The sequence below is a fragment of the Dasypus novemcinctus genome, chromosome 7 (genome assembly GCF_030445035.2).
Source record: "Dasypus novemcinctus isolate mDasNov1 chromosome 7, mDasNov1.1.hap2, whole genome shotgun sequence".
In the NCBI taxonomy this organism is placed as follows: Eukaryota; Metazoa; Chordata; class Mammalia; order Cingulata; family Dasypodidae; genus Dasypus; species Dasypus novemcinctus.
In genome coordinates, this window is record NC_080679.1 from 20760941 (window position 1) to 20783669 (window position 22729).

The 22729-nt window shown below is 41.5% G+C and overlaps 1 protein-coding gene across 3 annotated transcripts in view; it reads right to left on the bottom strand.

Annotated features, from left to right (window-relative positions):
- Nucleotides 1-14307: 14307 nt before the first annotated feature.
- Nucleotides 14308-22729, bottom strand: part of KCNE4 (potassium voltage-gated channel subfamily E regulatory subunit 4) — a 90019-nt gene continuing 81597 nt past the window's right edge. For all 3 annotated transcript variants that reach the window (XM_071216102.1, XM_058300039.2, XM_058300038.2), the window contains 2 exons: nucleotides 17353-17493; nucleotides 14308-16806 (listed from right to left, as the gene is read on the bottom strand). In XM_071216102.1, coding sequence (XP_071072203.1) covers nucleotides 16268-16780 — 513 coding nt within the window. In that variant the 5' untranslated portion in view covers nucleotides 16781-16806; nucleotides 17353-17493 and the 3' untranslated portion in view covers nucleotides 14308-16267. The remainder of the gene's footprint in view (nucleotides 16807-17352; nucleotides 17494-22729) is intronic.

A 22729-nucleotide genomic window follows, 5' to 3' on the forward strand; every position in this document is an offset into this window, starting at 1 on the left:
GTCCCGGGGTTTGAACCGCATACCTCCCATGCGGTAGGCGGATGCCTTATCCACTGGGCTAAGTCTGCTTCCCAAGAAATTCCTTTTTAATGACCACAATATATGTTCTCATCTTTAAAAAAAAATGGTATCAGGTCTGCCTATCCAGCCAAAGATTTGCTAAAGCAGCTACAAATAATTATAACTTTATCAGAAGTCTGAAAATCTATATAAAATGTGCCCATAAATCACAGGAAGTCAACAAGTACTAGAGCACAGTAAACTATAAATTTGGACATTTATTAAAGAACCATTACTTGTCTTGTAAAGTTATTCATATGGTCCTAGCCAGCTAGAAGATAGTGGGAAAGACCTCATAAAAGAGAAAAGGAACACTTGAAAAAAATCAGCTAATTGAAAATGTTCATGTACAGGCAAATTCCCTGGAGAAAACCACTTATGCAATATGATTTTGGGGGTTCTGGGAACAGCCAACCATACCAAAAACACTACCTACCCTAATCAGCCTGCCGTAGCCTGCAAATGCTCCCTTACCTATTCTCTCCTGATCCTACTACTTTGGATTAGGTCCTCATTAAAACTTTAAAATAATAATAACCATTACCAGCTTAACAGAAATTATGTTTTATGTCAGAGTTGTTACTCACTTACTCAACAGGAATCTATGAGAAGAGAACACAGAACAGATAAATGTTGGAAGAATGGAGGCAGATAAAGTCTCTAAAGGGTGGGAAGGATGGAGAACCATAGTGAGGAACCCTAAGATCCCAAAACAAAGAGATAAGAAAAAGCAAGTTTAGGGGTCAGGAGACAGAAGAGGAAACTAATATTTGATGCTTAGCTACTTTGTGCTGGGCATGCTCCTAAATTCTTTACATTTATTCTCTCATTTTATTCTCAGCATAACCTACTAGTTAGATATGATTACATTTTACATGACACAGCTGAGGAATCTGTAGGCTCAATGATGATAATAAATTTGTTCAGGATTACACTGCTAACCAATGGTAGAACCTGGATATGATGCCAGAGGATGGGAACGTTTCTGTTATAAGGCTACCTCAAATTAAAGACCTTACTTTATAAACACTGTGTTCCTCCAAGTACCTAGTACAGCACTTTTCTTCTTCATATGTAGGCCCACGAGAAAACAGGAATGGGAACACCAAAAGTCAAATTTGCCTCCTTCACAATTTTGCTTTAAGCCAAACATTTTAAACTTCAGCTTTTAACTAAGAAAACTTGTTTTCAAAATAACCTAAAGCACAAGCATAATCCACTCACCACTAAGATTGCGCCAAGGCACTTTCATTGAACCACAAGTGGTGCCACATAAAAAACTTTCAAAACCACTGCAGAACAGATATGAACAAATGAATATGAATGGCCAATAAACACATGAAAAATTGCTCAAAGACATTAATTATCAAACTTAAACAGCAAAATACCACTATCTACATACTTAAAAGGCTAAAAGTAAAGAGACTAGGGGCCATGCAGGGGTGTCCCCTTCATAGGGGAGCCCCACACACAAGGAGCACGGCCCACAAGGAGAGCCACCCAGCACGAAACAAAGTGCAGCCTGCCCAGGAATGGCGCCGCACACACGGAGAGCTGACGCAGCAAGATGAGGCAACAGAAAGAAACACAGATTCCCGTGCCGCTGATGAGGATGTAAGTGGTCACAGAGGAGTACACAGCAAATGGACACAGAGAGCAGACAACTGGGGGGGGGGGGGAGAAGGGAGAGAAATAAACTTTAAAAAAACTTAAAAAAAGAAAGACTAGGGGAACAAGGATGTGGAGCACTAGAGCTCTTAAACATTGCTGGTGGGAATACAAAATGGAATAGCCATTTTGGAAAACAGTTCTACATTCTCTAATGAAGTTAAAACATACTGTTACCATACAACCCAACAATTTTATTCCTAAGTACTTAACAGATGAAAATATATGTCCTCACAAAGACTTGTCCATAAATATATGTCTAGAAGCTTTAGTCATAAGAGTCCAAAATGGAAACAACTCAAATGTCCATGATCGCGAATGGAAAAACAAATTGTGGTACATTCCATATAAAGAAATACTAGTCTGCAATTAAAAGGGGTGTGGGGGGGGGACACTGATACCTCAACAATGTGGATGAATTCCAAAAACGTTGCACTAAGCGGAAGTTAGACACAAAAGAGTACATACTATTTGTATTAGTCAACCAGAGGGGTGTTAATGCAAAATACCAGAAATTGGTTGGTTTTTATAAGGGGTATTTATTTGGGGTAGGAACTTACAGATACCAGGCCATAAGTCTACTTTCCCTCACCAAAGTCTATTTTCATGTGTTGGAGCAAGATAGCTGCTGACAACTGCAAGGGTTCAGGCTTCCTGGGTTCCTCCCTTCCAGGGTCTCACTTCTCTCTGGGTTCAAGGTTCCTTTCTTCCCAGGGCTTGCTTCTTCCTGGGCTCAGTGCTCCTCTCTTCCTGGGGCTTGCTTCTTTTCTTCTGTAAGCTTTCTTCCCGGGGTTCCAGCATCAAACTCCAACATCAAACCTCCAATATCAGAAACCCACAACTCTGTCCTGTGCCATGTTTTTCACCTTTGAGTCCCCACCCCTTGTGGGTGGGGACTCAACACCCTAATGACATGGCCCAATCAAAGCCCTAATCATAACCTAGTCATGCCCAGGTACAGACCAGATTGCAAACATAATCCAATATCTATTTTTAGAATTCATAACCATATCAAACTGCTACACTATTTATTCCACTTAAATGAAACTCTAGAAAAGACAAATCTAATCTACAGTGATTGAAAGCAGATCAGCAGTTCTCTAAGGTTGGAAGTGCAGGATGTGGAAGGACTGGGAAGAGGTTCAGGGGTGTTCAGGGGTGGTGATGGTATTTTATATCTTGATTGTGGTAGTTGGTTACTCAGGCATAGAAATTTGTCAAAACGCAGAGTACTGCACATTGAAAATGGGTGTATTTTATAGGTTGGTTTAAAAAAAAAAAAAGACTGTAAATAATTACCAAGGAGTTGTTGAGATAGAATGGGGTCCAATTATATAAACACTTGGATAACATTTTGGTGCATTCTCCTCATTGAATAGAATATTTCTTCCTGTAGCTAACTCAACTCTGTTCCCCTCTACAGACTCGTGAAGAGTGGCAACCCCATCTGTCCTACAAACTGACTTTATTACAAAAATACCCCAGGACCAAAGCCAGAACTAATGAACATCTTAGACCAGTTGGAAGAAGAAAGACCATTTTCTGGCTCAGGATAATTGAACTTCAATGCAAATCAGAATCTAAGCTCTTATTTTCTCTGTACTGAATCCAAATCACTCAAATTCCTGGAATCTGTCCATGGTTATTGTCTACCTGGTGCCAAAATATCCTGATGAAAAGTGAAATATTCAGCCAGTTGTGTGAATTCTTTGTCTTGAAATGTAAAAGCTCAGCTATTTGGCAGGATAACAGGACAACTGAACAGTCAACAGATGTTTTCACTGCGGATTGAGAAGCTTAAGAATTGTGTAGACAAGGAATGGTGCAAAAACCAAAATGCAAAGGATCCACCGCCCCTTATTAGTGACCAAGTGGAATCCAGAGTGTTAAAATCATGGAAGTTTAGAGAATAAAGGAGTCCTGTCCAATTGCCTCTGTTTCCACTTAAAGAAATTAAGGCAATTTCTAGTCAACCTTTAGAAAGCTGATTATATGCCACGCTTTCCAGGGAACCTTTCTCACCTCTGCACGCTGCTCCTTACTCTGGCTCCCAAAACAGGCTACTAACACCCTATTCTGGTACTTAGTCACCTGCAACTATTTGTCGATACATCTGTCTCCTCTACTAATCCTGTAGACCATCGACGTACAGGGACCATAAACTCTGTACATCCAACTCCTCACACAGAGAGGAAGCTCAATAAGTGATGGCAGAGTGGACTTGGCCTGAGAATATGAATAAACTCACATTCCAACTACACTCTTTCTCTACATCCATGTTGAAATGATAGTAGTAAAATTCAGTGGAGATTCTAGATTTACTTGAAATCTGTCCTAGATGCTAAAAGCGTTGTAAGGCTTCATGACCTTTGGACAAAGAGACCACTAATAAAGTAAACACTAATAAGTTAGCACAGTTCCTGGCATATAATAGAAATATTGTAATATAATACAGGGAAATGAAAATGCAATTAATGAATATTTTCTGTATTGATACTAATTTAAACATAGTGATAGTAATAATAACTGACATTTGAGTGTTTTTATACACTATAAAAATTATATATATTACTAAAACTATATGAAACTTGATTTTATATTTGTGTCCTCCAGCTATGACTGAATGAAAAACAAAATAAATTAAATAAGTGACAGTTGTTAAACTTTTCCTAACAATCTTCATTTTTAAATTCCTGATCCATAGCCTTTTTTAAAAATTCTTTTCATTTTAAAAATCAGACTTACTTAAAAACTAAAAATATTCTTTAGACGTCAACTTGTTCTTCAATACGACATTTTGATTAAAGTTGAAGTGACTAAAAGCATGAGGGTTACATTTTCTTTCAATGAAAACACGCACTTTAAAATCCAGAAGAACTGTCCTTAGAGTGAATTTATGTGAGGAAAGTCTTCCCAAATTTGGTCCAAAAATTGTTCCCTCTGTGTGTTGTCTGTCACCATGGAGCTGGAGAAGATTCGGTAGATAAGGCAGGATATGAACCTGACACGAAGAAATCCAATCAGGAAGACTGGACTGGAAAGTTCCATGAAAAAAAAAAGAAAGAAAAGCAACAAAGGAATTGATTGACTCTTTCTACAAAAGGTTTAAATTCACTTGAATTTTTTTAATAATAAACCTCATTGCAAACAAAATAAATGAAGCTTCTTTCTTTTTGTAATAAAAAAAGTTTCCAATTTTGAAGGTACCACCTAGTCACAGTCATTAGATCCTTAATATTTCCAACTCTAAAAGAAAAGGTGTCTTGTTTTTCTCTGATTTATTCAGAGCACTAGAAAAAAAGTCTATTGCACAACAAAGACTCAAAAGTGTTTATTGAATCACCGAATGCATGAATTAAAATGACCTTGTTTCCTTTCTTCCAATCATTTTTCTGCATCTACAAGTACTGAAAAGACTATTCTATGCAAATCAGCCATCACCAAATTTCCCACTCTAAAAAGTGTTTAAGGCTCTGTTCAAACCTCTCCTAGGCACAGGCAAGCATTTCAGAGCTTGCCCTTAAGCTCTTCACTCCAGACCCACCTGGTCCCTGGCCCTTTGTGGTCCCAGTTGCTGCTCTTGACCCGTTTCTATTTCCACCACAGGAAGAAACGGTTACCTCAGTTCAAGGCTGTGATATTGTTTCCACTGATTACTATAGTACTGCTTCTCTGCTGAATGATGTGAGAATTCAGGAGCCGTGATTTGGGTGATGATTTAGGATTTTAAAAGATTTCTCAGCTTTCCCAATTGACTATAAGTTTTCAAACTCACAAAGAAATGAGTTTTAGATAAAATGTCATATAAAGGCTCTTAGAGAAAAAAAATAACTTCATAATTTTACTATCATTCTGTGAAAAATGGAGGAAGATTGTATGATGTCAAGTGCAAAAAATATGTGTTTGCATCAGATAGAAATGGGTTCAGATCCTAACTAGGCCCATTATTAATACTTCAACCTTATATACTTTCTGGAGCCTTAATTTTCTCACATATAAGATGAACATCATAGTACCGTTTTAAAGGATTGAATGAAATTGCATATTGAAAGGGACTGGCAGGAACATTTTAAGCTTTTGATAAATGTTAATTGACTACCACATGTGTGATTTTAACATGCATAAGGAGTGAACACTGAAACTCTACATCCTAAACTTTTATGACGTCCCTGGTTGAGTTTTTTGTTGTAGTTTTTGTTTTCCTGGTTGAGTTCCAGGGATATGCCTCAAAGAGCACTTTTGTAGCCAAGTCTACAGCTGATTTGTAGTGCTACTTGCCTTGGTAGCATAGAAGGCACAGCAAATGCAGTAAGAAAATAACTCGTCTATTCTATAGCAAAGTCCAGAATAGGCACACTACTTTTACGGGAATCCAAATGTGTGTGTGTTTGTGTGTGTGCCATTGTGTGTACGAGAGAGAGAGAGAGAAAGTGAACCCCCTTTCCAGCCCTAGATGTCCTTCCCCTATTCAAGACTCTACCACCTGGTGAAAAGAGGCCGTAAGCAGGCCTCCCTGAGAAACCACAGTTCATTCTTGACTTTTGAACTTGGAAGGACCCAGGTCCTGGAGTTTAAAGAGCAATTTATGGAGCTTTCAAGGCTAACTTTGCCTTACACCCTGATTTTAGAAGCTAATGCCTGAAGTAAAATCAGACCCTCTTCTCATGAAAAATATGGATTCCAACAGCAAAATACAAATGTTTGAAATTCACAGGTCAGTTATAAATTTTCCCCTCTTTTTTGTCTTTGTTTTCATAGTATCATCTGATTTATCTGAAAACCAAAATTACCTTTTATCTTTTTAATTGCAATGGTTTTTTTTGCCTTCTGCTTTTCAGCTGGTTCTAAACTGTCAAAGACCTAATATTTAAGCATTATAGCTACGAAATAATGCCACTCTTTAAGTTACCAAGAGAGGTGAAAATAGTTTGATGACAGGTGCTCTGATCCTCAGTGCAGCCCCAGGGGTAGCCTAAACCACCTTCCTTCCCGTGTTTGGAGATGAGGCCTTTATTTGTGTGTGTGTTTGTAGGGCTGGTATATGCCTCTTCAAGGACCTCTTTTAGAAAACGCAAGGAAGATTTTAAAGCTGCCAGTTATTTTAGAGTTGCTCTTTATTATAGTGGAGGCACAAGAGGTGACCCTGAATCCTGGCATACCACCCACTATCTACCAGAAAAGCTTTTTCCATTCATTTATTCAGAAACCTGATTTTTAAGGTAATTTGAATCACAACCAATATGTGTAAAATATGCTTCATTTTCTCCGGACTCAGAATTGAACATAATCAGATATGATATTTTGACTTCACATTGACATCTTCCATATGAAAAAAAAGCACTTTTATATAAAATCACACATCCAATCTTCAAGCACTTAGTGAAATTGAGCTCCGGAATAAAAATCACTTCAGAAAAATACAAACTTCAGGGCAATTCCAGGTACAAGGTGACCCTATTTTCTTTGGTGTTTCTCATATAACCTGCAAAGGAAATGATAGAAAGGCAGAGATTTGGCAGCAAAATATTTGTGCTCTGTTTTCTGCAGTGGGAAAGTGGGTGCTCTATCACTTTTACTTCCCTGCTTTCTGAATCAGCGTTACAGTCCATCTTCTACAGCCTCTCCAGGCAGGTTGTACACCCCTTCCGCCTCCGCTCCAATAGAGGAGATCTATTAGAAACATAGGAGAACATCAACCACTACAGAACTTCCCACTGAAAGGAATTCAATGGTTGCATACCACCAATAGCCATAAAAGTTGATTTACAACTGAAACTATGTAGTGACTAATGGCAAGTTAAAAAAAAAGAAAAAGAACAGAGACTCTGAGTGGTACAAACTCCTTGAGCTAACCACATTATATTTTGCTTTTTACAGTCAAGCTTCCTGAAAGAGTTAGATGGTGACCTATTCACCCAACATGCATCCATCTTTTATATCTTGTGATATCTCTGTCCCCACCACTCTATAAATTGTGTGTATGATGGATCACTAATCGCATACACGTCATCAAAGGAGGCGTCTTTCTCCCCTGCTTCTCTAAGCCAACCATCCCTCTTTTTGGAAAATCTCTGCTTGCTTGGCTCCTGGGACACTCTGCAATGTTGACTTTCCTTCTTGAACTGTGCCTGCTCTTTCTCCCTTTTTTCCTCTAACTTCCTCCACATTGCGGGTCCCTGAGGGACAGCTCTTTGCCCTCCTCTTTGTTCCCTTACGCCTGTGACTGTTTTATCCATGTTCATGGATTCAAGAATCATGTATATAGCTCCCAAATCTCTGTATCTAGCTCCAACTTCTCTCAAAAGTTCTGTGGTAGATTGAATTATCTACCCCAACAGGGTCTTATTCTTAATCCACATTCCTGTGGGTGCAGCTCCATGGTAAATAGAACCACTTGAAAATGTGATTTTTGCTAAGGTGTGGCTCACCTGAATGAGGGCGGGTATTAATCCAGGTTCCTGGAGGCTTTATAAAGAGAAAGCCACAGGAAAGAGCCAGGCGTCAGTGGGAACCAGGGAGAGAAAGGAGAGTACATTGCCCTGTGATGGAGAGAAAAGATTCAAGCCACCCCAAGGACTGCCCCAAGCCAGCACCAGATTGCTACCCACCCCAGAAGGAAGCAAGCCTTCTAGCCTCTGAAATGCTGAGACAATAAATTCCCATGGTTTAAGGCAAATCATTTTGTGGAATTTCTGAGAGCAGCTCTAGCAAGCTAAGACAAGGTTCCATATCGATTTTCCACAAGTTTTCTGGATAACATGCCAGCACTTTCAACTCAAAATGCACAACACAATACTCATTGGCTACCCATTTTTATTATTGCACTACCACTTTCTCAGTTACACAGACTCAGTCAGTCATCCTTTATTCCACCCTCTTCTTCATTCTCCATCATTCAACCAGTTGCAAAATCTTGCCAATTTCAACACCTCAATATTTCTAATTTCTATCCCATCTCCATTTCACCTGGCCCAGTCCAGGTTTCACCTGAAACCCTGTTTTCTTTATCTGTCTCCTCTGGCTTCTTCAATTCATGTTACATAATGGGAAAAATTGTAAGCACCATAATGATAGAAATTATTGTTACAATTTTAAGGCCAGTTTAGCAACATCCATTCTAAATATTAAAATAATTTTTATTTGTGCATGAACAACTCTGATCATGTTATTTTTTTCCTACTCCAACCTTTCTCTGACCCTCAATAGTTTCCTGATTAAAGAAATACTACGGGGGTAAACATGACCTTAATGCAAGTTATTTCAGAGAGAGAATGGTAATGTAATGAGAGAGAAAATCTAGGGCTACACCTAAATTTTTTGCATCTGTGACTAATGGATCTTGGGAAACATAAGTTGGGGGATATGTTTGGGAAGAAAGATAATGAGCTATATTAGATGCTGGAAATATGAGGGGCTTTTGGCACATCAGGCAGATATAGCCATGGATGTTGGTAGTCACTAGAAAAGTCCAGGCTAGAGCTGATTGATTTGGAACTTTGAGGTAGTAAAGCAACAAGGCAGAATTGTTATGTGAGTCAACTCTTGAGTCAGATTGCTGTGTTCAAATCTGGCTGCATGAAGCTGGTTACTTACTTACTCTCTCTGTGCCTCAGTTTCCTCATTTTGAAAATGGACTTTAAAACCCCATCTCTTAACTTGTCATTAAAATTAAATGCACTTATATATATAAAGAATTTATAACAGCGTCTGCCACATAGCAAGCACTAGGTAAGTATTATTTTTCTCTCCTTAAAGTTGAAGGTTTGAAGGTGCATGAGATCACAAAAGAGACAACATCACATGAGAAGAAAAGAAGATTATGAGAGAGAATCCTTTGGAATGACAACCCAAACCAAGCACTCTGGCTTCAAAAATATTAATATACGGTTCTGGCTCTCAGCAAATGTATTACCCAATGGGAAAGGCAGTGTAACTCCTGCTGTAATCCAAGGCATGGCGGTTGTATGGTGGGAGCACAAAAAAGGTATAAATTTTTAAAAAGAAACCAGAATCTCTCTGTCAAAATACATATTCAGTTCCTTGGCAGAAGTTCTAAGAGAAAGAGGAGGCTGTAAATGAGGGAGAAACTCTTCCTTCAGTATCAGGGCTAAGAATATATAAATAATGGCCAGCGATATGTCCATAGATTTCTGCATCATCTGAAACCCCGCCGTAAGGCTGGAAGTCTAGTGTCTGCCTTCAAGGATCATCACCCAGAACTTAGGGCCATCATCCCTGGGAGCATTCTGCACTGGGGGGCTGCACTCGGTGGCTGGAGCTGAGCCACAATATGCAAAAAATAAAACTGAAAGCCAAAAGCCAGTAAGCTTCACGCAAGACAATTACGTTCAACACTGCTTGACTATGTCTCTCCTCCTATTTATAGCTTCTTCCCTTTTATTAAAGTTTCCAGTGATGTCACACGGCACTGCTTTGGAAGAATGTGTTTACTCCTGCCCAGTCAGTTCCATCCTGCCACAAAGGGCAGTTAGTGTCAAGGTTTGACCAGGAAAAGGAAGCTAGAACTTTGACTCCCCAGCAAGGCTCATGAAACCAGTAAGGGCAACTTCATGTGGGAGGTTCTAGGTATATTCACCGGGACTTGGCAGAAACCTCCATGGCCATGCCCGCCATGGAGATCTTGGACCATGTCAGGAGCCTGCAGTGTAACCCCTCTCTACTCCTATATGCCTCTATGACTTTGAATAAGTCATTCATCTGCTGTGGGCCTTAATTTCCCTGTCATCAAACTGAGGGATTAGGGTAGGTGATCTAGAAGACGTCTTCCAACATTCTATGGCTCTCTAATATGGTTATACCCTGATTAACCAGAGAGTACAGGTTTTGCTGCAGCAACAAAAATCTCAACCTCATAATATTTATCATAACTGATGTACTATCTTCATTCAAAGCCAGCTGCAGGTTTGGGCAACTCTCCAGAGCAATTGCTTTCCATGTAGTAATTCACTATTATGGGCTGACACAGATCCTTCCATCTTATGAGGTGTATGAGCTGGAGTATGTGACCTTCTTGGTGACATGCAAGTGAAGAGGGCAACTACAGAACACCACATGGACTTTTCCCATATCACTTCACTCAGTTTACATTGACCAGAATTGTCATATGGCCATGCCCAACCCCTGAGGGTTGGGGGGTAGGGATAGCAGAAGGGGTTGAGAAGTGGAATCTTCTGAGTTCCCGGAGAGAACCAGATATTAGTAAATGTTAGTAATCTCTACCACACAGCCCTCTATTTATTTTCCCAACCGCTTCATAAGTGTTCTGACAATGTTCTGAGGTCAGGACCGAAGACATTGTCTCCATTTTACCAGTGAGGAAACACACCCAGAGAGGTCGAGCAATGTATGCAATGTAACAGTGCTGATAAATTCTAGGATGAGACTAGATTACATGCCTCCTATTTCCCACTTCCTAGTGATTAAAAAAATACTAGATTTTATACCAGAAGACCTGTATTTGAAGCCTGATTGGCCTGCAACTAACATCTTTGAGTTCAATTTTTTTATCTGGTTTACAGTATTATAGGCCTAGCTCACAGTTTTCTTTGGACAGGTTGAATGAGACATTCAAAGGGAAAGTACCTATCATAGAGCAAAGCAAATATTAGACAAATAATAAATTTCGTCCATTTAAGCACACCACTGTGTCCTCAACCTGGTCAAAGGCACAAGTCGTATATGTTTAAACCTTCCTAAAACCTGAAGGCCTACACACCAGAACACTCAACAGATGTTACAAATTAAGCAGAAATAAGGGTGTTCTTATTGGAATTCTTCTATATGGAGACTATGACCTCTTTGGGGGTTGGAGAAGTGTGACATTCATCTCCACTTCCCAGCACCTTGTGAAGTACCTAAAACAGAGTAGAAGCTCAAAGCACAAAGTTGTAAAGATTAGAAGAAGTATGTGTTTGACATATAAAAAGTGCTTTTAAGTATTATGCTTTGTGGTTACTGTTATTTTTGTTTGTATTTGTGTAATGGAAGGAAATCAGAATGGCAGGGAGAAAGGAGATTGTGAAAAGAGATACTATGTCATTCACTATATTTGAACAGGGATGAAATATATTAAGTTTAGGGAAGGGGCACTCTTACTAATGTGACAAATTCTCTGATCACATCTCTTATCAAGAGAACAAAAGATAAGACACTAGATTTCTAGAGATGAGAGAACAAGAGTTTAGCCCTATATTTAAACAAAACAGGGGAGGTTCAGGGAGAAAAGGATGGAATTGTATAGGACAAAAGAACAGTTTTTTCCCTGTGTCAGTGGAGGTTGCAGCAAGCTCAAAGCCAAGGACAAAACCCTAACTTCATAAAGTTGCCCTAATGATCCAGTACTCCTGGGCCCACAATCTCCTTCAGTCAAATGACCTTGGCTTGTTATCTCCATGGTAACAGCTCATATCCCAAACCGTTCCTTCCTGTGTGGGAGGAAACATTTCAGAAATGGGGAAAGGCAGAATTCGGTAGTGGTTTTTCTGTTATGACACTTCTCCTTTGGAAAACTGTGTCCTTTTTCTGAATTCCCACCTCCCAAGGAAATCATCTACAAAAGAGGAGGTTTCTGTGACTTTATTTGCAGATGCATGCTCAAGACACATTATAAAAAGGAGAATCCTGAAGATGCTATTCCTTTAGTTTCCTGTGGCACTCAGTTTCTCAAGGTGTTTCATGATTTTTTTCAGTAACAGCACCACAAAGAGGAAGGTCAGCATGTAATCTGCATGTTGAGAGAAGCTACAGGTCCCAGAGGTTAGGTAGGTTCTCCAGAACTAGAGAGCAAGACAGTGGCAGAGCTCTGCTAGAAACCCAGACATGACCCAGCTGAACTCCTGGAGGCCCCCCGTTTAAGCCCCATTTTTCTGCATTCCAGCTTTGGCCTAAGCTACCATCATGGCCATCCAGTTTACTCATCTCCCTCCAGCCCTGGATTCCACCTCCAACCTCATGATCCATTATATCCCCATGTGATTTTTCTCCTGCACAATGAGCCAGACATTAGGGTAAGAATATTGAGCAAATGTGTGCTCTGTCTAAACCTAGAGCATAAATTACATTTAGGCTCAATGTTCTGTCTGTTCCACAGCATTTAGGCTCAGAGCACCATTTCACAGGATGAAAAATGACCCTTCTTCAACTGAGCTCTGGAAGGGCATGCCTGACCACAAAAACCTCCAATCACGGCTCTGAAGTGCGCCGTGGGGTCCACTTTCCAACCAGAACCAAGAGCCAAGAGCACTCATTGCTTGGCCTGATTTCACCCTTTCCCGGTAGTTTTGATCCCATGATTCTGTCCTCTGCAGCATCCCTGCCTGTCTTTGACGTACAAAGGTGTAATTAGAACAGTATGGAACTAGCAGGATGATCTATTTACCTCATCCCTAACATTTAAGTGATTTAAAATATGTTTCTAATATCTTAGGTGCCTAGGTCAAATTCCCTATTCAGTTTTTCACACGCATGAGTAAATCCACACAGACCAAACCCCTTGGGCCTTAGGTTCTGCTTAGAAGTTCTTTTAAAAAAAAAAGAAAGAAAGAAAACAAATATCCCATTAAAATGACACAGTGTACTCTGCATATTTTTAGGACAATTAGAGTTTAGAATTCCCTCTTCTTCCGCTCATGGTAGAATTTTTCCCTTAACTATTTCTTTACTGAGCGACATTCAACTGGGATCAATTGAGAGTTTTTCTCACCTACTAAAATCTTCCCATCTTACAGTGTCAAAGTATCAACTTTTGGATCCTTGATATTAGTTGCGAAGGAACCACACTCCCTTGTACTGTAGCCAGGTAACTTTTTCAGGGAGACAATTCTTTGTGGACTTGATGGAAACATTAACTTGATATAGAAAAGTCTATTCAAAGGAAATATAGAAATATAAAAGCAAGGGCATTTTCTACCGTCTGCATGATTCAAAACGGATCACACATTTTCGTGCTTTTTCTTAACTCTTCTGATCATAAATAAGACGACAAACAAGAGGTTGCAGCAAGAAGTCCATGCCTCAAACTTTCAGCCAGTGTGGGCCAGAGGGATAGCATGACCAAGTGGGAGGGGCCTGGAAGTCAGTCTCAGGGAGGAGGAGTCTGGGAGAAAAAGGAAAGTCAATCCCAGTTTACAGACCTTGTGCTTCAGTATGTGTGTAAATTTGTGTTGCTGGCCAAACAGCATCTCCCTGTCCATTAATCTGTGTTGCTGGGACTACAATGTACATTCTATTTGCCAAGCCAAAATGCAAATCAAACCTTTTCTTGCAGCCAAATTTGAAGTGACAACTTAGAGTCAGTTGCCACGTCACCACAAGTTCAACTCCAAAGGCCCCAGAACCACCAAATGAACACAGAAAAGCTGATGAATGATCATCTGCAGCTCATTTTCCATTCAATACAAAGCATATCAAAGGATAGAAAAGCCAACCTTCGCTCACCTCAGGGTTAAGGCAGAACTCCAATATGCCTTAGAAAGAGTCCGACTTGGAAAATGAGCAAAACCCAGAAACGCCTTGGAGAACGTGGAATTATATTGAAGATCAAATAAACAATCCATGACACCCTAGGGAAACTGTGTTTGTTTATTTAAATTAAAAATGTGAAAATTACAAACTGTTAAATACAGAAGACAATTCTATACAACTCAATAGAATACGAAGAAAGTATATACATCGCTTTTTATTAGGCGCAGATAGACTTGCACCAACTTCAGGATAAAGCAATGGAAAATGTGACACTGCACATGTCCATTGCAGTAAAGATTCAGAATTCAAGTGATTCCAGGCAAGGGGCCAAACGTAACTTGGCTTCTTTCAACTTAAACAGCCCCATTTGGAGTAAATCCACACTGACTCTTAAAGTAACGGAGGGCCCTTTTCCCTACACATAAATTTCCTGTAACTCTGTGTTAAGGCAGACTGATAAGCCAGCTCCTACGCTGTTAGCCCTTCCATGGAGACAGAAGTGATTGTTAGTGATTGTTGTGTCTCCAATCCAGAGAGTTTTGTTAAGAAAAAAAAAAGTTTTACGATTCGAATTAAATTTGACCTTTAGGTGTGTTTCTCTTCCTCCTTGCATTCCAGACACTAAGGTTCTGCTACAAAGTTATGGACCAGAGAAATACATGGAGACATGAGCAAGCATTCCCAAGCAGTTTTTCAACTCTTCATTCCCTTAGCTGGGAGTGTTAACATCCCACCGCCAGGAATGTCACCCAGGCAACTTGGCAGAGTAAAATGTGACCTCTGCTTGCACGGCTCAGTCCTGGGAAAATGCAGTAGGTTTGGGTTCGTGCATCGCCCTGAATGCCCCAGTTACAGGCTCTGAGTGTGCGGTGGCTCCTTTAAAAAAGCAGATCCTTTTACAGACTAACAGGCGAGAGGGAACTCTGCTGCTCTCCTCAAGCTTCCTCATCCCAGGTCACGCAGGATTTATCACAGAGTCTTAGAAATCTGGGGACATCCTCCCGCCCCCGGAGATCCAGGGCAGGAGGAGTCTCGTGAAGGCATGCCCGGGACCACACAGCCAGCGAGTGCGGGGCTCGGGAGCAGGAAACACCAAACTCAGACCCCAGCTTTGTACAACCTCCGTCTGAGAATGCCTTTTTAGGTCTCAGCTAAGTGAAGAAATACCACTCTGAGGAGGCCACATCATTCCTTCTCCCAGCTCAGAGAACTGGGCTGGGAAAAGCAGCAGCAGAGCCCACCATCAGCGCTCTGGAAAGGGCAGTAAGAGTCCCCTGCACAGCCATTAGGAGTGTGGATTAAATTCTAGGGAAGCCCTTCCAGACAAAAAAAACATTAAAAAAAAAAACACATCATGCCAGCATTTGATGCTGGTCACAGGTCAAGCAGTCAAAGGTCATAGAAGAACAGGTCATCTCTTAGAACTCCAGCGAATAAAGAGGGTTGAAAAGTTACATTTTTGCCTCACAGTATGCAAATGGACCACGTTCAGCTCTCCAGCCTTCTCGCATCAAAATTCCTCCACCAATACTTCCCCTCTAATCCAAAAGACCTCCAGAAAAAAGCTCTGTAGCTGGCAATGAGCTAATGCTACAGGTACACAGTGGAAGTACTTAGAGCCAATCAGATCTAGAAGAAGAGAGCTCTGGGCAAATTAGCACTAGCCCCCAGCACCTCCTATGGGCATCTGGCAGCCCTGGGAGTGGGCAAGTGGTACAGGAGTTACCAAGGTCATCCAGTGACAAAACAGCAAACCCATTGTCCTGCCAACTTCGGAGCAAGAACCCCAACACCCAGGCCCCAGAGTAAATGCATAGACTGCAGGTCTTCAGGGCGTTTTCAGTGGCGGGTTCAAGCCTTGTCCCCCACAGACTCCTTGCTGCTGCCTCTGGGTCCAGCCCAGCCTTGTCCCCCACCCCTCCCCTATTTGGAGGCTCGCCGAGGGTCTCTTCAAAGTGGCAGCTGCACTGGAAAAGTGCCACCAGACACTTGAAAAGTGTCCTTCACCTCTCTAAGGTGCTGGCTGACGGGGCCACATCCAGAGGCTCTGGGGATGCTAGGAATTCTGATGGATGTTCTCCGAGGACCCTTCACTACTTTCATTGAGGGGCGTCTCCGAAGTCTCCCCCAGCTCGTCGTCTGCCCCCTCCTCCTGGATGGTGAAGTGCACGTCCGGGGAGGAGGACTCGGAGCTCACACTGTCCCCTTCCATGGAGCAGAGGGTGCAGGACAGGGCGGGCGCCACGCTCTCTTGCAGCATGTTCAGCATCATGGGCACCTGCACGGACCGCAGGCCCGACACCGTGGGCAGGGGCTTCATAGCCTCCCCCCAGAGGCGCTCCTCATCTTTATACAGCAGCAGCAGGCTGGACTTCTTCTCCCGCCTCTTGGATTTCATGTAGCCCAACATGATTCCAATCAGGAAAACGCCGTAGAAGGACATGACCACCAGAATGTAGAAGTATTCGTTGCCGTTGCCGCTGCCGCGGCCGTGCACATGGGCCTCGAGGGGGCTGCCGGAGGCGGCGGGGCTGGGGTGCGTGCTGTTCAGGGCCTCCATCCTCAGCATCGAGGCGCTGCTCGCGCGGCGAGGACCTGGGGAGAAACCTGCAAGTTAGAAAGTTCCCACGGCGCCACGGTTCGGGGAGAGGGCTGCACACGAGCTTTGTAGAATTGCAATATCCAAAAAGCTTGCATATGCATGGGGAAATGGCTGAAAGAGGTCCCCCAAATAGTTAATGGGGCTTAGCTTATGAGGGGTTGGAGTGGATGAGGGAGGTAAGGAGGGAAAAAGGGAAAGAAAGGCAGACTTTCATTTTTTTAGTGTACACATGCCGGTTGTATTTGCACTTCATAAAGTAAGCATGGATTACCTTTACAATTTAAAAAGGAAAAGGAAAAATCAATAAAAGGCAGGGGAGCATAAAGAAAATAAGGAACATTTTAATCCCTGAAAACTTTTTAGCAGACCGAGCCAGAAGAAAGTTTACATTTGGCTTTTAAAACTTAAAAGCTATTTCTAAATTCAAAACAGTTTCTTTAGAACAAGAACAGCTAGAAAAGAAAGAACACTTTCTACTAATTATGAGAAATATCCCTCTTTCAAATGTTTTCTGAAACAAAGTTGCATTGCTAACTTACCAAAGTGATAAATTCGTCCAAAGTGCTGAATTCCTCAATTGCCAAGTCCAAGAGTGTTTTCCCTCTGAGCGGGGCTCCGTGCTCTGACAACTCGGCAGCAGCAGTTGGGATATATAGTCAGGCCATGCATCGTCACGTGTTCTGGGAGGAAATTTTACAACAGAGGTTGGTCGTGGCAGAGTGAACTCCAAAGCACTGCAGTTCAAATGGCTCAACTCCACAACCGTGAAAAGAGAGACTGGAAATCAGAAACTGTTTCTCATTTCCCAGTGCTCAGCCAAAGTTTGCAGGTGGCCATGAAAATGGGTGGAAAGAGGAGAAGAGAATGCACTAAGTTGGAACGATTATCCCCAAATCCACTAGCACTAAGAATCAATCCATGCTTTATCCCACCTTTGGGAAATGATCACTATGTCTCCAACAGGTTTTCAGAGGCAGTCAAATACCATAATCTGGTTGAGAGTTGGAAGCAAGTGCAGGATTTACAGTCAAGAAACTAGGGTTTAGAGCAACTAAAGAAACAATAACAGTTAAATGCAATACATGATCCTTGACGGAATGTAATAATGGAGGAGAAAAGCCTCAAAAGGACCATTACTTGGGAGAACTGGAATGTAGACCACAAGTTTTATATCAATGCTACATTTCTTGAAATTGATAACTCTGTAGTTAAGACAGTTACATAAGTGAATATCCTTATTCTGAGGAAATGTACTTGGACGTATTATGTGTTCAAGGAGCACAATATATAAAACCTCCTCCCAAATGTTCAGAAAATAGATACATAGACAGATAGGTAGATGCATATTGGGTTGGAGGATGGATGGATAGATGGAGAGACAGTATAATATAGCAAATGTGACAAAATGTTAAAATTGGTGGGTCTGGGTATCTCAGAGTTGGGATAAGTTGGAGTTCATATTATTTTTGCAACTGTCCTATAAACCTGATATTTTTTCAAAATAAAAAGTTTAAAGAAAGAAAGCAAAAGAAAGTAGGACTTAAGTTTCAGTTTTTCTATAACTATACAAACTTGATAAATCCTCATTTAACCTTCCCATCCCTCAAATTCCTGATCTGTTTGTGTGTGAGGGGAGCGGGGGCTTCGGCGGGTGGAATTATATGACCCATATGACCCTCAGAGTTCCTCCCAGCTTTACCATCCTAAGATTAAAGGCTGCCTGACACAGGTTTGCCTTTTAAAAGCACTGAGAGATTCTACCTGTCTTCTATGTCAAGCACAAATCTATTTTTCCTTTTTCTTTTTTTAAATTATAAAAGTAATTCATACTTCTTTTATGAAACGCAACTATAGCCCAGCTCCCTCACAGTTACATCAAGGCTTAAAAGGCTCCAAAACTACATTTACAGTCTGGCCTTTTCAATCTGTGCTCCTCATAAGTACCTGGAGATGTCCATCCACAGCTGAGCCCAGTGTTGGGGAAACTAGAGCAACTGTGAGAGAGATCCCCCTTGATACCAGGACTGGCGATTATGAGTGCTGGGGTTTATGAGATTAGTAATCACCCAGAATTTGTCATGTACCAGGAACTGGAACTGGCCAAGAGCTTTGAGGAGACAGGGCACAGGTAAAGAAAGGATTTACCAGATTCAAAAAGCAAGGAAGTGCAAAGCGAGGTACCAGGAGGCCAAACAGAGACTGAGGTTCCAGTCCCAAGACAGTAAGAGCAAGAGAAGACACAGGTGGGGGGACAAACTCAGGATAGAGCTCAGAGGCCAAAGCAAGTGAGAAGGAGGGGAAGAGCAAAATCCATTGCAGGAGGAAGAGAGGCAACAGCCCAGGTGAAATTCTGCTAGATGCCAGCTTGGTGTTCCCGCTTTATCATAATCCCACTGACTCCATGCATGGATGTTCTACTACAGTTAAACGAGATGGTACAAGTAAACCACCTAGCCCCGTGTGCTTGCTCAATCCAGACTTTTCACTGTTGTTGAGAGCACCTTGATGCTATGAATATAGCCTCGGCTTGCTTCCTGATGAGCCTGTTTCTGGGAAGAGAGTGTCCAGTAACTGCACTCTCTTCCACCTGTACTGTCTCCAAACATTTCAGAGCTGCTCTCTCCCTTTTCCCTCAAGATGTATAGTTTTAAGATGTATAGCTCAATCTTCCCTCTAGCTCTTGCTCATAACTATATTATCCCCTTTATATATCCAATCTAAAAAGAAAGTTTTGTCTAGCCCAATGTCATAAAGATTTTCTCCAATTTTTCTTGTAGACGTTATATCACTTCAGCTCTCACATTTAGACTGTGATCCATTTCAAGTTAATTTTTGTATATGGTGCAGGGTATGGCTCAATGTTCATTCTTTTGCATATATATGGGTGTCCAATTGTTCTCACATGTTTGTTAAAAAGATATCCTTCCATTGACTTATCTTGGCATGTTAGTCAAAAGTCAGTTAACCATAACAGGACAAACAAGAGAATGTTTTCTCCTGAAATATAACAAATATATGATACCTATATAGGGTGTTAATAATTGGGTGGGTTGGAGAAACACATACACTAAATGTAAGGTATGGGCTGTAGTTAGTAGTAATGTTTTGATGGTGCTCTTTCATAGTTCGTAACAAATATTTCACAACAATGCAAGGTGATGACGGTGGGGATATATATGGGAGCCCTGTACAACGATATGCTCATTTGTTTCGTAAATTCACAAGTTTTACTATACATTTATTATTTATGTATATTCATCTATGAATGATATACTTGAATCAAATTTTCTTTTAAAAAAATTAATTAACCATATATGGGTGAGTCCATTTCTAAATTCTTTATTCCAGTCCTTTGATCTGTTTATCATTGCAATATTACCACACTGTCTTGATAAATCCATCCAAAACTGGCACTTTAAATGAGTCTCAGGCATGTTGCACGTCAGCCCTGGCTGAATGTCTCTTGGATATCCGGCACCTGGTAGGGGCTTTGCTTACAGCAATCCTGTGAGGTAAGTATTATTATGCCCATTTCACAGATAAGTAAGCTGATGTGAATAGAGGCCAAGCAAGTCACTCAGCCGTGATCTCAGTAGAGTTGGAATTTGAACCCAGGTCTGTGCAACTCCAAAACCCATCCTCTTTCCACTACTCTTGGCCTGTGGGAACCAGGAAAGAAATAGAGAAAGAGTAGAATGTAAAACATGGTTATTTTGCGAACTTCTTTCAAGTCTACACAAAGCTTTTAAAAAAACTGAATTCCCAAATGGCCAAATAGTCAAACACAAATGCAAGTATGTATGTAATTACACATTGTCTCTTCTGAATAAATAGGCTCTTGGAAGCTGCACCAATCTTAGCATGTTCTAAAAATTAGAAGTGAAGTCTAGCCCGGATCCACCTTGTGCACAGTAAAATAGTTTCTCTTTTGCTTACATATATGGCTGATTTTTGCTCTTCTTGTTTTGATTTGTTGTTTCCTTTTTTTTATTTTTTCCTACTTGCTCCTGACACACAACTTTCTCCTAAGCTTTGAGTACTTTCATTTCCTGGCTACGTCATTTTTCGCCAAATGACCCAGGAGTCTCTGGCCACACATCTCTGAAATTATGTTAGCAGCTTCTGTGACTAAACAAAGTCTGTGCTGGGACAGCAGCACGACAGTGAATCTCATCAGATTAAACATAATTCTGGAGTCCAGAGAGCTGACCCAGTCCCGCCTCACCCCGTGCTACGTGACCAGCTAAGTTACATAATTCCTCTGTGTTTCAGTTCTCGCCACCCTCAGGCATATCCTATGTCAAGAGTAGAATAATGAGTTGTTTCAAGAAACTCAGAAATGTCCCACAGTCTGTGAGCTTACCCCCCTCCTGAGTAGACACAGAGGAACAAGATGTGGGACAAGCAGGTCTGGCAGAGAATTGCGAAATGAAATCCTTGGTGCCATCCCTGTTTTGGCTTTTCCCAGAAACCCTTTCTGAAAAGTTGTGTCTGGGAACTCTTGCTGTGGGCCTTCCCTTCAAACGCCCTGAGTCACCCTCCCTGGACACATACTTTTTAGCATTCTTCATACTGTAAATAAAACAGTGGTGAGCATCTTGTGGGTATTTAATCAGGCCTCCAGGCCCTCCAGCTCTGTCTTGGGAGTATGTATCTGCTGCAGGTCCAGCTTGGACATCAACCAAAGGAGGTTAAGAGTGAAGAACACAAAACTCCTGAAATTAAAGCGTGCCTGGTAGAATTACCATTGTCTTGCCTATGTTATTTATTATTCAAACATTTTTCACCTATTTAGTTAGCAAATATTTTCATAATGCCTAAAGGGTCTCGGGAACAGTTCTAAGCACTTTACAAATCTTATTTGGTCCTCATAAAAAACCTTGTGAGATAGGTTCTATTATTGTCCCTACTTTACAAATAAGGACACTGAGGACTGGGGTGGCTGGGATAATCTGTTCAGGATCATACAGGTAGTCCATGGCAGAGCTGGCCTTTGAACCCAGAGCTGAGATTTGAAGCCAGAGTCATTATGGTTAACAATCGTGCCACATGGTCTCCTCTAGCTATTGAGGGTCCCAGGCACAGTGTTAGGCTGTGGGACTATAATAGATGAATGGGAGAGGGAGGGGGAGAGAGTGTGTACGCGCTAGAGAAAGTAAGAAAGAAGGAGAGAGATGAAGGGAGGAAGGGGGAGAGGAGAAAGAAAAGAAGAGGGAAAGAAGGTGGAAAGGAGGGAGGGAATCTGCAGGAAGAGAAGGGAAGGGGAAGAAAGAAACGGGAATGGGGAAGAGGAGGGAAGGGGAGGGCAGGAGTGGGGAGGGGAAGGAGGGGAATGGAGAGGAGGGAAAACATTGCCCTTATTCTGTCCTTATGTACTGTACGGTTGGTTAGGGAGACAGACAGTAATCAAGGTATTCTACAAATACCTGTAAAGGGTAATAGTGACAAATTTTATAAAAGACAGAAAACCTGTACTATGTGAGCCAATATTAGGGAGATCTGAGCTACATACTTAGAGAAATCAGGGAGGACTCCCTTAAGTGGTTGAGATGAGAGCTGAAGACCACATAAGAGTTAGGCAGATGAAGAGAGAAGTTAAGAGCGTTCTGAGCAGTGGTAACATCTGGAAAGACCCCTTGGAGAAAGGGGAGGAAGGAAGGGAGAGGGAAGTAAAAATGTCTGTGGGAAATCCACCACAGCAGCAGAGGGAGCAAGGTAGAAGATGGGACTGGAGGGTCTGGAATAGACCAGACATATACAAGCATCGACGAGCGGGGAGACATGGGGACAAGACCAAGGAGGTAGAAGAGAGGGTGCTTGTCCTTGAAGAACTCAAGTAACAACTCGTGAGACAATTCCAAGGCCTGAGGAGAGAGTGAGATGGTTGGGACTGACTGAATGCATAAGGACTAAGGA